A 17,957-nucleotide genomic window follows, 5' to 3' on the forward strand; every position below is an offset into this window, starting at 1 on the left:
TTTGCCCCAAGAGAAAGAAGAAGACCTCTGTTCCCAGAGATGATCTCAGAAATAGATGAGGAAACCTTTGCTTCTGAACAGTTCATCCTTAAAATAGTACCCCATAAGTTGACATGGCACATGAACTCAGCTGTGGGAAGGCTGTGAAAGATGGCAGGGACTTCAAGATTGCAGATTTCCCAGGTGGCTGCTATTAGTGGAAATTAAAAGCCGTGAGAACTGTTTTCTTGTGGAGAAGTCTCTATAGCCTGCTTTGCCAAAACCACTACACCTTGCCTCTACTAAGCTTCTCTGAGACTTGCTATGTGTTGCACCACATCCTATTCTTATAGCAGGCTCCAGTAAGATCCTGGAGACCTCTTGTCTCGACTGCATAACAGCTTTCCATTCCCTTAGCTCTAAGACTCCAAGAGGCATGATACACAATTTATCAGCAAGGTAACTTTGAAAAACAAATCACTGGCAGAAGTGCTGAGCAATACTCATTATACATTCTTTGCTATCCAAGCAGAGTTATGAGGGGTTTTTGTGCATGTGTGTATATGGCTATATACATAGACCAAAACTGACCAAAATTTTTTTTATATTAAAAAGGGGATATTTATATAAAAACATACAGCTTTGGGCAATTTTGCTTCCTTGCATTTTTATTTTTTAACAGCTGTCACTACAGCTGTAAAAAAAGTCAAATTGCACTGCAAAATGCGTATTCTACATAGTTGCATCCTATTATGCAGGGTTTTTCAGTCCAATTGGACATATACTGGAGCCTCAGCACAGCAGGAAAATGGAGACATAGCACAATGAAGCCAGCAATAGGACATTAGTTGCCTTTAGCTCTTCCACACCATCTTAACTGGGTGGAAATATATATATTAGGACAATCAGGTAATCATTTAGTGGTTATAATGAAAAAGCTATGATGTAGGGTAATTGAGATAGTCAGCTCTCCAGTGGATGAGTTGCAGGGCAGAAAAAACAAATTTATAACAAGAAAAAAGGGAAGAAAAGAAGCAGAACTATCTGTCAAAACTGAAATGAAAATAATCATCAGTTTGGACTGCCAAGGAAAATCATGGATCCAAATGAGAAAATATAGTTCAATTAGGACTTCTTGTATCATAACCTGCATTTGGAGATTAGATTTTCAACATTTATGCTAAAGCCATTAATTTTATGCTACTATGAGTTTATGGTAAGAAAGACCTGCTTCTCAAAGACCTGGAAGCCATCTGTGTACCATGCTGTAACCTGTGTACCCTACAGCTGGAAAAGAATTCCCACTCAGAACTGCACAGAAAACAAGAAGTGAAAATTTATTTCTTCATCCCACAATTCTGAGAATGTAGACACTGTTTGTGGCCTTGGAAAATTTCAGCCAGGATTTTCTCAGGCTGTGAAAACTAAACAGTTCTTGTTTCTTATGGATAGCTAAAACCTTCCCAGGCTGTTTTGAATACACAGCTCTGGGGCTGCAGACGTTCCCAGGTAGAAATAGAAAAACATAGATTAAACACCTGTTGTTTTGCACATAAGTGTACTGTATGTGACAGAGGTTGTTTTCCTATTTTGTCCAATAACTTCCTGGTCTGCCTGAGTTTTGCGATTCACATTATAAAATATCTGCGTTTTCAGTCAATAAATGGCCTCTTCTCTGGAAGCTGCCCTTGTGTGCTGTCTTACTTTCCCTCGTGTGATAGCAACACGAGAACACATAAAATATGGTTATATCAACACTTTTTACCCTCAAACAAGATTTTGCACGTATACCATAGCACAGGTGTATCAGTTCTTAGCATTTGGCTCTTAAAAATGCTTTTCCAATTTAGTAAGGGGAGCATTTAGACCTGTTAGGGGTTAGGCTTTTTCTTTTTTGTTCTCTTTTCTTTCTCTCAAGAAAGTTTCTTCCCATTTATTGCCCCAGAGATGATGAATGGATGGTATTTAAGAGACAAAAGACATAGCTGGACATCTTGGAATGACATTGAAATGGTCCTGGGGGAGGAGGGAGGAAAGGATGCAGTTATTGCAGTCTCTTAGCTGGGGAGTGACCTCTCTGCTCTCTGGCTGGAGGGTTTCTCTTGGGAAGTTCAGAGATACTGCAAGAGGTCGGGGGGGAACTAACGAAAACTTGGCTGGGGGTCAGGGGCTGGGCTCATGTGGTGCGGTGAGTAGGCGCCTCTCTTTCCCTAGATGGGACTGCGTTGAGGTTTGCTGCTGAAGTCTGGGTTTTTTGTTTTTTTTTTTTTTTTTCTGTTTGTAATGCCTGCCAACATCAACTGCTGCCCAGTCAGACCTGCCTGCCCCCCACTGCTCTAGGATTTTTGCTACACTTTAGCTTGGCCGCCCCCCCACAGATCCACCCAGCCCCCACTGTTCCTGCCGCCACTACGGGGTTATTGCTACACTTTTATTTGTTGTCCCAGGTATGCTGTTCCAGCCCACTGCTCCGAGGCTATTGCTACAGTCCAGCCCACCACACGGAGGGTTACTGGGACTGGCTGCTCCCCGTGATTTTTTCAAGGGGAGCCATCTCCCCTCTCCCTTTTTGTCCAAGCTGCCATTGCCATGAGGATCCCCCTGCAGCTGCGGAGTAATCATTGCAGCTTCCCTGCCTCACCAGGGCCCGCTAGTGCCCTCTTGTCTTGGTTTGAAAGACAAGTATCTGCTAAGGCAGGCAGGAGCCTCCCTTGGAATGGAAAATGTAAACACCTTCCCTCCGGATTATTATAATTTTGAAATTAAGGGGGCCTCAGGCAAAGATATGAGAATAGGAATAAGAGTTCTTTACTAGTGTGTATAATAAAGCAAACAAACAATAACAACTATGGCATTAACTACAAACAAAACCAGAAATTCAGTAATAGCCTTCTCAGCTGCAGGCAATTTCCCCTTTGGTGTAGTTACGGTCACAGCTGGCAGGGGCGCTGGTGGCTCCCAGTGGCCAGGGCAGGTGGGATGATTCCCCTGTGGCTGAAAGGAGTGCTGTGGTGTGAACTTGGGGAGCACATCGTAATGGTGACTCAGCCGAAACGGGAAGGGATGAAAGAGAGGCTTTGCTTCACAAACCCCCTGGGGTGGTCAATCCCAGTGCCCCAGCAGGACTTATGGAAACAGCAAGCTGGGCTAGCAGGAACGAGCAAACATTCTGGGGTGGTAGAAAAGATGTATCAGAAGCTCTGGAGCTGTGGCTGGAACCATGGGATGTCTCGGCAGGAAGAGGGTGCAGGGCTACAGTGCAGCGAAAGCTCGGAGCAATGCCAAAGAAGAAGTGGGAGCGGGACAGCAGCAGACTGGCTCCCAGCAGGGCAGAGAGAGGTGAGCTCAAGATCCCCACGGAAGAAGAAAGCAGGACTGAGCTGGACTCCGGCGGCAGCAGAGAATTCCTTTCCCCAAAACAGCAGCTCCCAGCGTCCTTCTCCCAAGCTGAGTGAGAGTAGCTCCTGCCCCCACCCCTTTAGCTTCCCAGTTCTCACGGTATCTTCGCCCTTCGGAGAGAAACCCCCCAGATGAGAGATGTGCAACCAGATGCCTGAGCTTGGCCACTTGTTTTTCTTAAGTACCCATAAGTACCCAGTAGTTAGTACTTCTTAGCAACTTGTGGGAAAAATTCTATAGGTAAGAAGGAACAAAAGAAAAGAAACCTATCCCCCAACACCTCTGTTGGCTTAAAAAGAGTCACTGAAACCGTCACCTCACCAGGGCCCGCCAGCACTCCTGCCGGTTGTGGTTGTAACTACACCAGAGGAAATTGCTTGACAGGCGAGAGAAGGCTATTATTGGGTTTCTGGTTTTGTTTGTCGTTGCTGTTGTTGTTTATTTATCTTATTAAATATATTATAGTAAAGAACTGTTATTCCTTTTCCCATATCTTTGCCTAAAAGTGACATAATTTTAAAGTTATAATAATTTGGAGGGAAGAGAGTCATATTTTCTATTCCAGGAAAGTTCCCGCCTTACTTGGCAAACAACTGTCTTTTAAACCAGGACTCCACAACAAAAACGCTGTACTTTTTTGAAGTAGATATGCTAAAATAAATGTTATTAAGCTTTTTTAAAAGTAGAAGCTTTTTGCACAGCCTATCATATTTTTATTTTTCTATACATTCTAACATATCTTCTGCAACTACTGCCTGGTATACAAAATGATACTACAGGACTGTCAAGACTAACATTTGAACACATGTGCAAACTGTGACTATTTGCAGTTTACAGCACCAAGGGGAAGAGAGCAGAAAGGCAGAACACATATCACTTACCTGGACTTCTCTGACAAGCTGAGAAGAATCAGGCAGGCTGAAACCAATGGGTAATCCAACCTTTGCTGGGATTTTGAATTTGTCTCCTATCTTAAATGGGACATCATCAAGATAACTGAAAGGACCTAAGATTAAAAGTAGAAATTGTATAAAAAAACCTTACAAGCTTAAAGCATTCAATTAAGACTCACATTTTTGTATTTGGGAGCTATTTATCTCTGATGCCCAAACTATACCAGGTGACTCAATACAAAGGAAGTTGCTTGGTCAGAAACACGTTGAATCTGTTTGGACTTCATTGCCTCAGTTTTGGTTTTTTGGTGGTGTTTTGTTTTGTTTGTTTTTAATGTTTTAGCTCATAACTACTAAAAAAACCCCCCAATTACACAACACAACAATCCAACAACTGAATAGATTTTGAAGTCAATACACCCAGAGTTTTAGCTTTCCTTGTGACAAGAAGGGGAGGGGAGCCAACTGATAAGTAGACAAAACAAACTTTCGCTTAAACAGAACACACGATTGGGGATACAAGCCACCATAACATCACCCCAGGACATTCCTACACAATTGGAAGTTGAAGCTCTCTCCTGAACACTGTATTCTGTTATGTCTCTAAAAAGATCAATCTTTATTATCATATTCAAAATAGGTTTTAAAATAACCCAGCTTTAGAGCAGCTAAGCTAAAGGAAAATCCAAGTATTGGCATATAAGTGGGAAGTCACATTTATACAGAAGTGGTCACAAGGGCAAAGTGGCCTAAAGTCTAGATATTCCACTTGAACTAAAACAGTGAAATAGCTCAAGACTATTTAGCATAGCAATTCTGATTTTTTAAACAAGGCAATATAACTTAATTACAGTAATTTCACGATTATAAACTGCACCATTTTGACTGAAATTTTGGTCCGAACCCGAAGTGCGGCTTATAATCAGATGTGGCTTATATATGGACAAAGAATGAAAAGTTGCTGGTGTCTGCTAAGAAAGGCAGGAGCTTCTCTTTGAAATGGAGAATGTAAATCCCCTCCCTCCAAATTATTATAATTTTGAAATCAAGGGGCTTTCAGGCAAAAATATGGGAATCAGGAATAACATTTCTAGGGAAATTAAAATAGAAATACAGTACTACAAAGAAACAAACTCCAAACCCTGACAAAGTCAGAGTACAGCTTGACATCCCGTCAGGCAGGGTGTTGGTAGCAGTTTGATTAAATGGTGGTTGCAGTTCTCCTGCAGTGACAGATGTGATTCAGTTGAAGCAGTGCTCCTGTAGAAACTGCAGTTTCCCTCCGGAGATCCAGTGGTGATGTAGAGAAATCCAGTTTTCCTCTGGAGTCCAGTGGAGAAAGGGACTACCTTAGTGTCCCAAAACCTCTGTTTTTATTTTGGTAAGAAATGTTGGGCTCTTCCCCCTGGCTGGAGGAACTTCCAATGGGATAAAGTAATTTTATCAGTCACACAGTGGGACTCAATGGGCCATTAGCAGAAAATGACTCTCTGGAGGAAGGATGGGTTGTGAAAAGATAAAGAACAATGCCCTGCCTGGTTTCAATGGATGGCCCATTAGCAGAATATCTCCCGCAGAGATAAGGATCACTGCCCCCACCCTCAACAGATGGTGATAGAACAGATACCTTTTATCACACTCTGTATTGTAATGTGCGGCTTATAATCAGGTGTGCCTTATGTATGGACAAAGAAAGAAAAGTTGTTGACACCCGGAAGTGCGGCTTATAATCGTGAAATTACTGTAGCTGTCTGATTTATGATCACTCCACTGAGAAGCCTCAGACTTATTTCATGGTCCTCCATCTATTCTTTATATTTGTCACTCAGGTGGTATTTAAAAAGTATTTCAGGATTACAGTAATTTCACGACTATAAGGCACACCCTTTTGATTAAATTTTTCCCCGAAGTGCGCCTTATAGTCCGGTGCGCCTTATCTGATGGACAAAGTTGCAAAATTTGCCAAACCAGAAGTGCGAGCCGCAATGGGGAGGTGATGCCGCAGGAGCGCCGAGTCACGAGGGGGGGCGGGAACGGGCGGCCACGGCCGGCAGGAGCCACGAGGGGAGGGAGGGAGCTAGCGCCGGCCCTGACCTGGGCAGAACAAGTAGCTGGGCGGCGCCACCATGGGCGCGGGGAGAACGAGATGCTGGGCGGTGCCGGCCCCGGCCCGGGGGAAACGAGAACCCGGGTGGCCCTGGCCCGGGCGCCAGGGGAACGAGAAGTGCGAGCCCGCAACAGCCCCAAGCAGAGACTGCCCAGCGGTGGCATCGGAGCAGCAATGGTGAAGCCCCTGCGGCCGCCAAAAGGTGGCGCCAGCCAAGCCCCTGCGGCCGCCGAAATTGCGGCGCCCGAGGAGCCCCTTGTGGTCACCGAATCGCAGTGGTGGCAAAGCGGCGGCGGGGAAGCCCCTGCGACCACCGAATCGCGGTGGTGGCCGAGCCCCCACGGCTACCAAATCGCGGCGCCGGCGGAGCCCTTGCGGCTGCCGAATTGCGGCGGTGGCCAAGCCCCTGCAGCCACCGAAAGGCCGTGGCGACGGCGCTGCCGCCCCTGCGACTGCCAAAAAGTGGCGACAAGTGGTGCAGCCCCGGGGAAGCAGAGAGAAGCGGCACGGCCACCGCTGCCAGCCTCGGGGAAGTATTAGAAAACACACAATATAAATTACAGTAATTTCACGAATACAAGCCGCACGGAGTATAAGCTGCATTTTCGGTGTGTTGGCAACGTTGATGTTTTTGTCAATAAAAAAGCCGCACCCAAATATTAGCCGCACTTTTGTTCGCAGCGAACTTTCACAAAGTCGTCAGAATCGCGGATTGCCGGGGCTTACTGGCTTACTGCCGACCTTGGAAACATTATTTCCAAGTGAAAAAAGACACAGACCATAGCTGCGGCAGCGTACCCTTTGTTTACAAGCCGAAAAAGACACGAACAATAGTGTGGTCATTTTGCGAGCATTCCCAACGGATCTGCGTTGTCTTTAAACAGTAGCTCAGCTGCATGGGCACGGCCCGGCCCGGCCCCTCCCCTCCTTTCCCCTGATCCGCGCGAGCACAGCACAGCCCGGCCTGGCCCGGCCCGGCCCCTCCCCTCCCCTCCTTTCCCCTGATTCGCTCAAGCACAGCACAGCCCGGCCTGGCCCGGCCCAGCCCCTCCCCTCCCCTCCCCTGATCTACACAAGCATGGCCAGCTGCGCAGCCACACAAGACTGAAAACACTTTAAAAAGTACAGAGAAATATCACACACTTTTATCAAACTGCCGAGAGAACGCGCCGAGGGAACTCACCCCGATAACACCCCCCCGCCCCTCAGTAACGCCGCCATCCACAGGCAGGCAATAAGCTGTTCTCTGATTGGTTCATCGTCGGAACAACAGGAAACCATGGATTTCAAACCATTTTTGCTCGGGACAGGACCAGCACGGTACCAGGTAAGGGCAGATATCACATTTTTGTTAATAAATTAGCCACCCCAGAGTACTAGCCGCACTTCTGGGTTTCCACCAAAATTTTGGTCAAAACGGTGCGGCTTGTATTCGTGAAATTACTGTACACTTACTTTCTTGGATCTCTGGTGTAAGCTTTTAGAATTACAAGCAATGTTTCCAGCTGCGTAAAACAATCTCAAGCATTCCTCTAACACTCATTTGTAACTTTGCTTTGAGTGATGCAGATCCAAAGAGACATGACTGGCATCACTAAGATGGTGTTCAGTGACTAACCTCTTGTTCAGTGAGTTGTGACTCACCATTTTTATCTGACTGCAGCAAGGCATCTCACTCCCCACATGAACTTATCTATTGTTTGTTAACCAGTCAGATAACTTGGACAAACTGTCTTGTAGTGAGTTATTTTGGCACCATGGGGTTAACACTGGTCTGGCATCTCCCAACTGCTGATAAGCATCTTACTTTTGAAGGGAGATTTGACAAGATAAGCTGAATTTCTGACTGACAGACACTCACTTTACAACTGTAAAAACCATAACAAACTTCAACAATGCAGAAATGTTCTATACATTTTCCTGGAAATGGGTGGAGTTTCTCCCATGAGAGAACCTATTTCATGGTTACTTTCCAAGGGATTAAGTGAAGGAATCTACGTACATTATTGTCGTTTCAGTGGTAAGTTATGTTCAACTCCTAATCAATACTATTTATTTTGCTAGCTTTAATATAGGTACTTTGATATAGTGCACTGTTTTATGTTATACTATAATCTACTAGTAGTTCTTTTAGTTTTATACTGTGCAGTAAGCAATTCTGATTAAGATCTTTCACAGTTATCTTTTGTCTGTTAATTTGTCTTAATAAATAATTCATTTTTATACAGATACAGCTGATTTGCCATCATTAGAACTTGCAGGAAGAAGTTGCAAAATGCAAACTCTTGATAGTCTGAGTCTGAAGCCATGCTCAGGCTCCTCTCTGAGGAGTTTTGAAAGCAAAGGCGTTTTCTTGGCACCTTGTGACTCAGTGACAGAGTTTCTTTAATAAACTTTGAATCTCCCACTCCACTCACAACACTGACCCATTTTCATACTCAGATGACAGTTAAGGTACTATTTGTGTTCCTTCACTATTGACAAGGCAGCCACAGGCTCCAAAAGGATAAGAAGCTGTTAAAACGAGGAACATCCTGTTTATTTGGAATTCATAGAATCATAGAATAACTCCCTGAGTTGGAATGAACCCACAAAGATCATCGAAGTCCAACACCTGGTCTGGCACAGGACAGCCCCAAGAATCCCACCATGTGCCTGAGAGTATTGTCCAACCACTTCTTAAAGTCTGTCAGGCTGGTGCTGTGACCACTTCCCTGGGAAGCCTGTTCCAATGCCCAACCACCATCTAGGGGAAGAACCCTTTTCCAATATCCAACCTAAACCTTCCCTGACACAACTTCAGGCCATTCCCTTGGGTCCTGTCACTGGGCACCAGAGAGATGACTGTCTGCCCCTCCTCTTCCCCTCACAAGAAAGTTGTAGACTGCAATGTGGTCTCCCCTCAGTCTCCTCCAGGCTGAAAAGCCCAAGTGACCTTGGCCACTCCTCATACAGTTTCCCCTAAAGGCCCTTCACCATCTTCACAGCTTTGCTTTGGATGCTCTCTGTAGAAGGACTTCCGGTCTGCAACAGAAGAGCTTATCTGTTCTGCCTATCAGCTGGTGCATAACTCAGGGCATGAGTTATGAATTGGTGAGATAACATAGGCTGGACATTTGTCCGGTAGCGAGTTATCTCTGGAGTTATTCAGGGAGGTAAGATCCCAAGCTAACAATAAGCATCTCACCTTGAGAGCAAGATTGTCTTAGGTTACAATGTAAGATGTAACCAAAAGTATGTATTCTGTCACCATCTTCATAAGCTCTTAAAAACAGATGAGGCAGTGTTCTTTATCTCTTCTATGCCTCATCCCTGATAACTCCCTCCAGGGACTATCTTCTGTTAATGGGCCATCAAGTCTCACTGTATGACTCATAAAATTACATTATCCCATTGTGAAATGCTTGGCCCAGGGGGAAGAATCAAGTATTCCTACCTGGATATAATCTGAGTTTGGAACACCACGAGCAGCCTTATCCACTGGATTCCCAGAGGAGAAGAGCTCCATAACCACCACTGGACCTTCAGAGGAAGATCAGACCCTTCTACAGGATCACCACTTCAACAGAACCACATCTATCACTTCAACAGGACTGCAGCCACCGTTTAATCAGACTGCTACCATCATCCTGACCAACAGGGTGTCAGGTTGTATCCTGCCTATCAGTTTAAACCAGTGTTCTTTGCCTTTATTTTAATTTTCCTATTAAATTGTAGTTCTGACTTGGAATCCCCTGCTGGTTTGTTTGCAAACTAGTACAAAGATGTAGGAAGATAAGATGCTGGAATTTCTGACTGACAGACACTTCACTTTACAAACTACAAAAGCTACACCAAACTTTCACAAAGAAGTATTCTGCACACTAATATGTGGGGCTACTCCCCAAAGTTTGGATGAAAACTCTGTGGTTACTTTTCCGGGAATTGAGAGAAAGGACTTTATGTGTACTCCATCATCAATTCGGTGGTAAGTTACATTGACTCCTAATCTATACTATTTCTTTGCTAGCTGTAATATAGGCACCTTCTATCATGTACTGTATTTGTATCTACTAGAAGTTCTTTGTTTTATTCTGTGTAGTAAGTCTGTTTAAAGTCTTCTGTCTGCTAATCTTGTGTCTATTCAATAAATAATTCATTTTATAATAGACCTAATTGGCCATTCTCAAGAATTTGTGAATAAGATCAATTTGAGGTGAAGGCCTACTCAAACAGATGCACTGCCAGAAACCTAAGCCTAAGGCAAGACTCGTCTAAAAGCTCTCATCTCCATTCATAACACTCTCTAATAGTTTATTATCTTTCTTCTATTGCGGTGACCAAAACTGCTAACAATATTCAGGGTGAGGCTGCACCAGTGCAGAGCAGAGTGGGATAATCATCTTCCTTGATTGGCTGGCGATGCTTTGCCTGGTGCCCCCCAGGCAACGGTTGGCTCTCCTGGTTGCCAGGGCAGTGCTGACTCATATTCAACTTTCCATTGATCAGGACCCCCAGGTCTGGTCATTATGTGCTATCATCACTTAAACTCCCATACTATACAACAGTGTCTGGTCTCAGAGTCCTGTTGGACGAAAGTGGTATTTTCTTCCAGCTTTGAAACCATGAGGCCAAATAACCTATGTCCTATCTGCACCATCAGGATAAAAAAGTGTTCCAGGGAGAATATAATAGTATTTTCACTGATCCTTAGTGAGAAGCACATATTCAAGCATTGCACAACACAGCATCCAGATGGCACCTCACCAGCCACCAACATTGTTATTTGCAACGTGACATCCAAATTGTATTTGAACTGGCAATTTAAGAACATGGATATGCTAAAGCATTTGCTTATGTAGAAATAGCAACTGTGACAACCTTTGCACTGAGAGTGATGACCATGTCAGAGACCGCCAGATCTCTCAACTGCTCAGAGTCTGGTGCAACTGCTGCTACTATGCTCTGCTTAGTCCCACTGGCACAAGTCATGTTCTAAGCAGGATGATTCAGGTGAAGCAGGATTACCTCTATATACCAATCTCACAGCCCAAATTACTCAAATGTTGCAAATACTCAGCTTATTTAACCTATTGGCACACTAAGTGGTGTTGTTCAAAACAACACCTCCCCTTGTAAGACATGTCCCCTTGTAGAGACTTCTTGTTTGTCTGAAATTGGTACTAGACACTGAGAATACAAACACACATTGTGGTATTTACATAGCAACACTGTTTTGGTACAGGAAAAACAACTCAACAAAACCCACTTAGTTTCTTCCTAGTATACTTTTTTTTTTTTTTAAATAATGACCACTGATATAACCTCATCTTGAATGCAACTTTGCTACAAAACCCACAAGCACACATTAAGAGATGTACCAAGTATTTTAGGATATTTGAAAACTAAGTCTTCTCGAAGCAAAACAGTGATGGACATAGTATTCACTTTGTTCTATCCCAATCAGAACAGTACTAGCCTAGTGAAGTGTATTGGGTTTGCATGGTCAAGCTTTGGTAGCTGGGGGGCTGCAGGGGTGGCTTCTGTGAGAAGCTGCCAGAAGCTTCCTTCATGTCTGGCAGAGCCAATTCCTGGTGGTTCCAAAGATGGATGTGCCGCTGGTCAAGACTGGGCCAATTAGAAATGATGGTAAGGCCTCTGGGATAACATGCTTAAGAAGAAAGAAAAAAAAAAAGTGATTGCTCAGTTGGAATTGCAGCCAGAGTGGGGTGAGAACATGTGAGAAGAACTCTGCAGACACCAAGGTCAGTGGAGAAGGAGGGGCAGGAGATGCTCCAGGTGCCAGAGCTGGGATTCCTCTGCAGCCCATGGTGAAGCAGCTGTCCCACTGCAGCCCATGGAGATCCATGGTGAGGCAGAGATCTACCTGCAGCCCATGGAAGAGACCCACACCAGAGCAGGTGGATGCCTGAGAGGAGGCTGTGACCCTGTGGGAGGCCTGTGGAGAGAGGGGCCCATGATAGAGCAGCCTGTCCTTGAAGGGCTGCACCTCGTGGAAGAGTGACCCACGTTGCAGCAGTTTGAGGAGGACTGTTGCCTGTAGGATGGACTCACATTGCAGCAGTTCACAGAGAGCTGTTGCTTGTGAGATGGGCTCACATTGGAGAAGTTTGTGGAGAACTATCTCCCATGGGAGGGACCCCAAAATGCAGCAGGTGAACAACTCCTCTCCCTGAGCAGTGGGAGAAATCGCAGGTGATAAATGGACCATTACCCCCATTCCCTGTCTCCTTGCCTTCTGGGAAGGAGGAAAGGTGGGGGGGAAGATGTTTTTAAGGGTTTAGTTTTCTTCTCATTATCTTGCTCTGATTTTGTTAGTAATAAATTCAATTAATATCTTTAATTTTAGTCCGTTTTGCCTGTGACAGTATTTGGGGAGTGATCTCTCCCAGTCTTCATTTCAGTCCATAAACCCTTTGTTAAACTTTCTCTCCCCTATGCAGCTGTGTAGGGGAGTGAGGAAGCAGCTTTGTTGGGTGCCTGGCATCTGACCAGCATCAACCCACTACATGAAGTTAAAATCTGATCTAGGAAGCCAAGAATCCTTTTATTTTTGTAAACAGATGACCTTTCTGCTTGAACACACTGATGGGTAAGAGTGCAAATTGTTTTTAATGAAAAATTCTAAAGCAATAAGAAAAATCTATGTAGAGGAAGTATTATACAAGCCACTGTTGAATAGTCACATCTTAAAGTGGAGAAATGAAAGGGTTTTTTTAAACTGTTATTTAATATGGCTGTTAGCCACCTCATCGTTTGTGTTAGTTTAAAACAGTCTGGGTTTGTTTTGGTGGGCAGGGGAAACCACAGTGGCAGCTTCTGAGAGACAAGCTGCTCAAAACTTCTACTATGTCCAGCAGAGCCAACCCCTGAAGGCTCTGACAATGGACATGTTGCTGGCTCAAAAACACCTCTGTGATGATATATTTAAGAAGGAAAAAAACCGCATGCAGTCTTCTTTTTTCCCTGAGGGTTGGGGAGGTGCCACAGCTAGAGCCCTCCTGGTGCCAGGAGCGGCCACGTGGCCGGTGCCATCTCGGCATGGTTCACAGTAAACTTTGCCTGCTTAGCCACTGTTAGCCAGCTGTGCTGCGAGCAGAAGGGCAGAGGCTGCTGCAGTGGCTTCTCTTTTTCAGTGTCCCGCATGAAGAGAGGCGCTGAATGGCGCCGGCGCCGCCCGCGAGGTCCCAGTGGGTACTACGTGGACAACAGCAAGGGGCATGGGGAGCAATTCCCTGATACGAAGCCCAGACGAGATCAACCTTTCAGCACTGCAAAACCCTATAAGAACTTTTCAAGTCATAGTGTCACAGTACAAGTTGGCTTGTATTGGGCATCTGAATTGGTCATATATGGGAAAAGCAGTCTGGTGGGACAGACAGCCCTCCAGGGAACAGAACCAGACAGCAGGTTGGCCTGGGGGGCTCCTGCCTGGCTGCAGAGGCTAATTGGTCAGAGGGCTGGGCAGCCTGAACTTTGGACCAACCACAAGTGCTTGCTGAGAAACATTAAGGAGGTTATTTAAGGAGCAGTTCTGAACAGTAAAGGTGCTTTTTGTCGCATGGATCACAGAGTGCTTGTGTCTCTGTCTTGGACCCAGGTGCCATCGATGTTACAGTTGGTGACTGCTGACGTGATTCGACAGAGCCAGACCTGTGGAAAGCTGGAGGAGACAGAATTCCATCCAGAAAAAGAGACGGGGATATTAGCCTTTGAGCTAGGGAAGAAACGCTCAGAAAAAGAGGCGGGAAACAGCTGAGCGAGAGCCAGGACGTCCAGAGAGATGGGAGAAAAATTTTGGCCGTGAGCCAGAAAAAACGGGACAAAGATGGGAGGATACATACATTTCTACAGACAGACATCCAGTAATCCAGGTATGAGTGCAGTTTCTGGAAGAGTGGGAGATAAGTTATAAAGAAGAATCAATCCCTTTTTGATTTAATATTATGGACAAAAAGAAAAGGGGTGGAAGCAACTGGCGATCTTGCATTAGATATGGACTATTGGTCTAGAATTGGGCAAGAAATAATAGATGGAGCTTTAAAAAATGATCCCGAAGCAGTTAAGGTGGTAAAACCTTGGAGGATCATTCTAAAATTCATAAAACAGATGAAATCTGAAGTGCAGAGAAAGGGAGAGACTTTACTGAGCGGGAAATCCTTAGTAGCCGGCTCAGAGACCCCTAATCCATCCGAAACTGCTGGGGGGGGGAGGGGGCAAAGAAAATTCTAAAGATGGTGTCGACCGCATGGCGAGAGAAGGGAAAGAGAACAAAGAAAAACCTCAAGATGGCGGCGGCCTTGTGGTCGCCATCGAGGGAAAAGAAAACACAGCCTCCCTCATGGGGTGTGGCTCTGGCCCCAGCCGAGCCCTGGTGGGGCGCGGCCTTGCCCCAAGCCCATCCCTGGTGGGGCATGCCTCTCATTTTGACCCAGCCTTGGTGGACGGTACCCTCAGTTACAGTCCCGCCTCAGGCAGGTGGGGTCCTGGCTCCGGGCCAGCCCCAAGGGGGCATGCCTCTGCCCCAAGTAGTCCTGCCTCCGGGGGGAGGGGTCCCGGCCCTGGCCCAGCCTCTAGAGGGCGTGTCGTCAGCCAAGAAAGGCGTGTCCCTGCCCCAAGTTGCCATGGAAACCTCTGCCGACTGCCGAGAGTGGGCGCGCCATGATGACATCACACTAGGAGCGACAGGAGAAAAACCAGGAAGTGAAAACACCAAAGCTCCAAAAACCACTCCTGCTACAAGCAACAGCCCCAATCCTGCTGCAACCACAGCAGTGAACACTCAAGACAGACAGGAAAGAAACACAAGCCACCCTGCTGCTACTACAATGCCAGAAGCATCTCCAACCCCATCAATGTTCAGATCAGAAGTCATTTCTTCCTGATACCCAGCTGTCTTCTGGATGAAGCTCATAGAGCAATTGGAAGAAAGCCTGCTGCCATCTCGAGTCACCATGGAAACCCCTGCCAACAACTGCCCGGAGAAGGGAATCCCTGATGATGTTACACTAGGAGTACCCAGCAACACCTTGAGAAGCCCACCAGAACCAGGAAGTAAAAACACTAAAGCTCCAAACTCAATTCCTGCTTCAAATAACAGCTCCAATCCTGCTGCGATCTCCAAAGCCAAGGCTTTGACCACACCTCCAAACCTATCTACACCTCCAATCGAAAACTATAAGTTTGTAAGGGTTGAGGGAAGAGATTTGCAAGTCCCTAGTTTAATTAACACTCAACCCCCATGGGAACAGGGAAATTTCTCCCCAAGAAATACAGTAATTTCACGACTATAAGGCGCACCCTTTTGACTAAAATTTTCCCCCGAACCCGGAAGTGCGCCTTAATAGTCCGGTGCGCCTTATATAATGTACAGAGTTGCAAAACTTGCAAAACCGGGAGTGTGAGCCGCAATGGGGTGGCGGTGCCATGGGAGCGCTGAGTCACGAAGGGGGGCAGGAGCGGGCAGCTGCAGCCGGCAGGAGCCACATGGGGAGGGAGGGAGCTACCGCCGACCCCAGCCCCGGCGCAGGGGGAAGAAGAGGCCGAGCTGCACCAACCAGCGCCGGGTGGGAGTGCCTCGGCCCGTGGCAGCTGCGGCCGCTGGGCAGGGGAAGCCGGGACCCGCGGCTGCGCAGTGGTAGCCAGGAGCTGCGAGCCATGCCAGCCGGTGCCGGGGGTGGGCGGGAGTGCAGGGGTCCACGGCATGGGGAAGGCACCTGGGGCTGCGTTTAAAGGCTACGCCAGTCTGTGAAAAATGTTTGCAAATTGCCAGTAATTCGTTACTTTGTTGCACGCGGCACAGTGTTGTAACCCAGTACCTTACTGCTTTAAGAATGGTATGCCCCTTTAACCCTGTAACCCCTGCAAGACCAATGGACTGACCCCTGCGATGGGATTGGCCTGAAGCCAAGGCTGACCCCTCCCCTTTCCTGACCCATAGAAAAACCTGTGCCCGGGTCTGGAGGCCCTTTTTTTATCCTCCTCTCCCGCTCTGCTCACATGGAAGCCTAAGAATAAAACAGGATATCAACCCTGGGATAAAGAGCCTCTAATATCTCGACCGTTCTACATGAAACAGCATCCCAAGCCAGCTCTGCAGGGTATTTGGGAGCAGGCAAGGCACAGGGTGCTGTTTCAGCACAGCTCCTCGCTGCAAAAAAAAAGTGCAAGCCGTGAACCCAGCCGTGAGGGGGGCAGTGCCACGGGAGCGCCGAGCCGCGAGGGGGGGGAAGGAGCGGGCAGCCCCCGGCCAGCGGCGACCGCACAGGGAGAGAGGGAGCGGGCAGCACCTGACCAGCGGCGGCCGCACAGGGAGAGAGGGAACGGGCAGCCCCCGGCCAGCGGCGGCTGCACAGGGAGAGAGGGAGCAGGCAGTCCCCGGCCAGCGGCGGCCACGTGGGCTGGGCGGCACCACCCAGCCCCTGCTCCCAGCCCCCAGCAGCTGCACAGGGAGAGAGGGAGCGGGCAGCGCCACGCCGCCCCGAGCCGCAGGCGGCCCCGAGCTGCCCTGAACTGCAGCAACCCCGGGGTGTGAGCCATGACTCCCCTGAACCGCGGCAGCTGCGAGCCGCGGCCACCCCGAGCCCTGCCTCGCCAACCGGGGGCGGCCGGGAGTGCCGGACCCTGAGCACGCGGGCGCTTGTGACTGCGTTTAAAGGCTTACACCCATCTGTGAAAAATGTTTGCAAATTGAGCACCTGCCAGTAAACTCCAGGATCATTGGATTCCGTTACTAATTAGCTACTTTGTTGCACGCAGCACGGATCTTCGTGGCAAAAAAAAAAAGTGCGCCTTATAGTCCGGTGCGCCTTATATGATCTACAAAGTTGCGAAATTTACCAACTCCCGGGGGGTGCGCCTTATAGTTCGGTGCGCCTTATGGTCGTGAAATTACTGTAAACACCTACACACTAACCTTTCACTAAGCTATGAGGGGGAGAAACACATAGATATAAAAGGGGAATGTCTGCAACCATGAAGCATTTTCAAACAGCCCCAATCACCTGAAAAGCCACCATCCCAAGTAGGGGTGGGACCCAAACACCTATACTAGCATTAAAACCAGAAATCAAAGTGTGGGAAAAACCCTTGCAAAATGCCCACCAAGCAAAAAGCAGCAGGAAAAGAATTACCAAAATAAAGCTTCATAGAGACACTAACAAGCTAACCTGAAAAGATATCACCAGACACATAGAAAAGCTAGAACGCCGTGACAGAGAACAAATCATCTTCTCAACAAATGTAGCAACATGTTTCTTGCCTCATGTCTTAAGACAGTGAAAATAAAAATTAGACAACTTAAGGACACCAACCCAGGCGATGTAAACAGTGATGTTCACCTTCAGCAAAACTCAACAGCTGTTTTACCCATCTCTTAACTTTGTCAAAGACTGTATATTTTGCAAACTTTACTAAGTTAATATTTGCCTTGTTAACCTGTTCTTTTACAGTTGCTGAAGAAATGTTTTATCAATGCTGCAGACATAGTCTACTATTTTTAATCACATGTTGAAACTCACAGTAGAATGCTTGTTAACTTGATTCCTATACATTGCACTAGCATCATATGTAATCAGTCA

At 46.8% G+C, this 17,957-nt stretch overlaps 1 protein-coding gene across 2 annotated transcripts in view; it reads right to left on the reverse strand.

The window, feature by feature from the left end:
* Positions 1–17,957, reverse strand: part of LOC117005023 (ubiquitin-associated protein 1-like) — a 111,147-nt gene that overhangs the window by 21,310 nt on the left and 71,880 nt on the right. The window contains exon 3 of one of the 2 annotated variants that reach the window (XM_033076243.1): positions 4,260–4,384. In XM_033076243.1, coding sequence (XP_032932134.1) covers positions 4,260–4,384 — 125 coding nt within the window. Of the gene's footprint in view, positions 1–4,259; positions 4,385–17,957 lie in introns of those variants that run through there. The other variant, XM_033076244.2, reaches the window with a different exon arrangement.

The sequence above is a fragment of the Catharus ustulatus genome, chromosome W (assembly GCF_009819885.2).
Source record: "Catharus ustulatus isolate bCatUst1 chromosome W, bCatUst1.pri.v2, whole genome shotgun sequence".
Classification (NCBI taxonomy): Eukaryota; Metazoa; Chordata; class Aves; order Passeriformes; family Turdidae; genus Catharus; species Catharus ustulatus.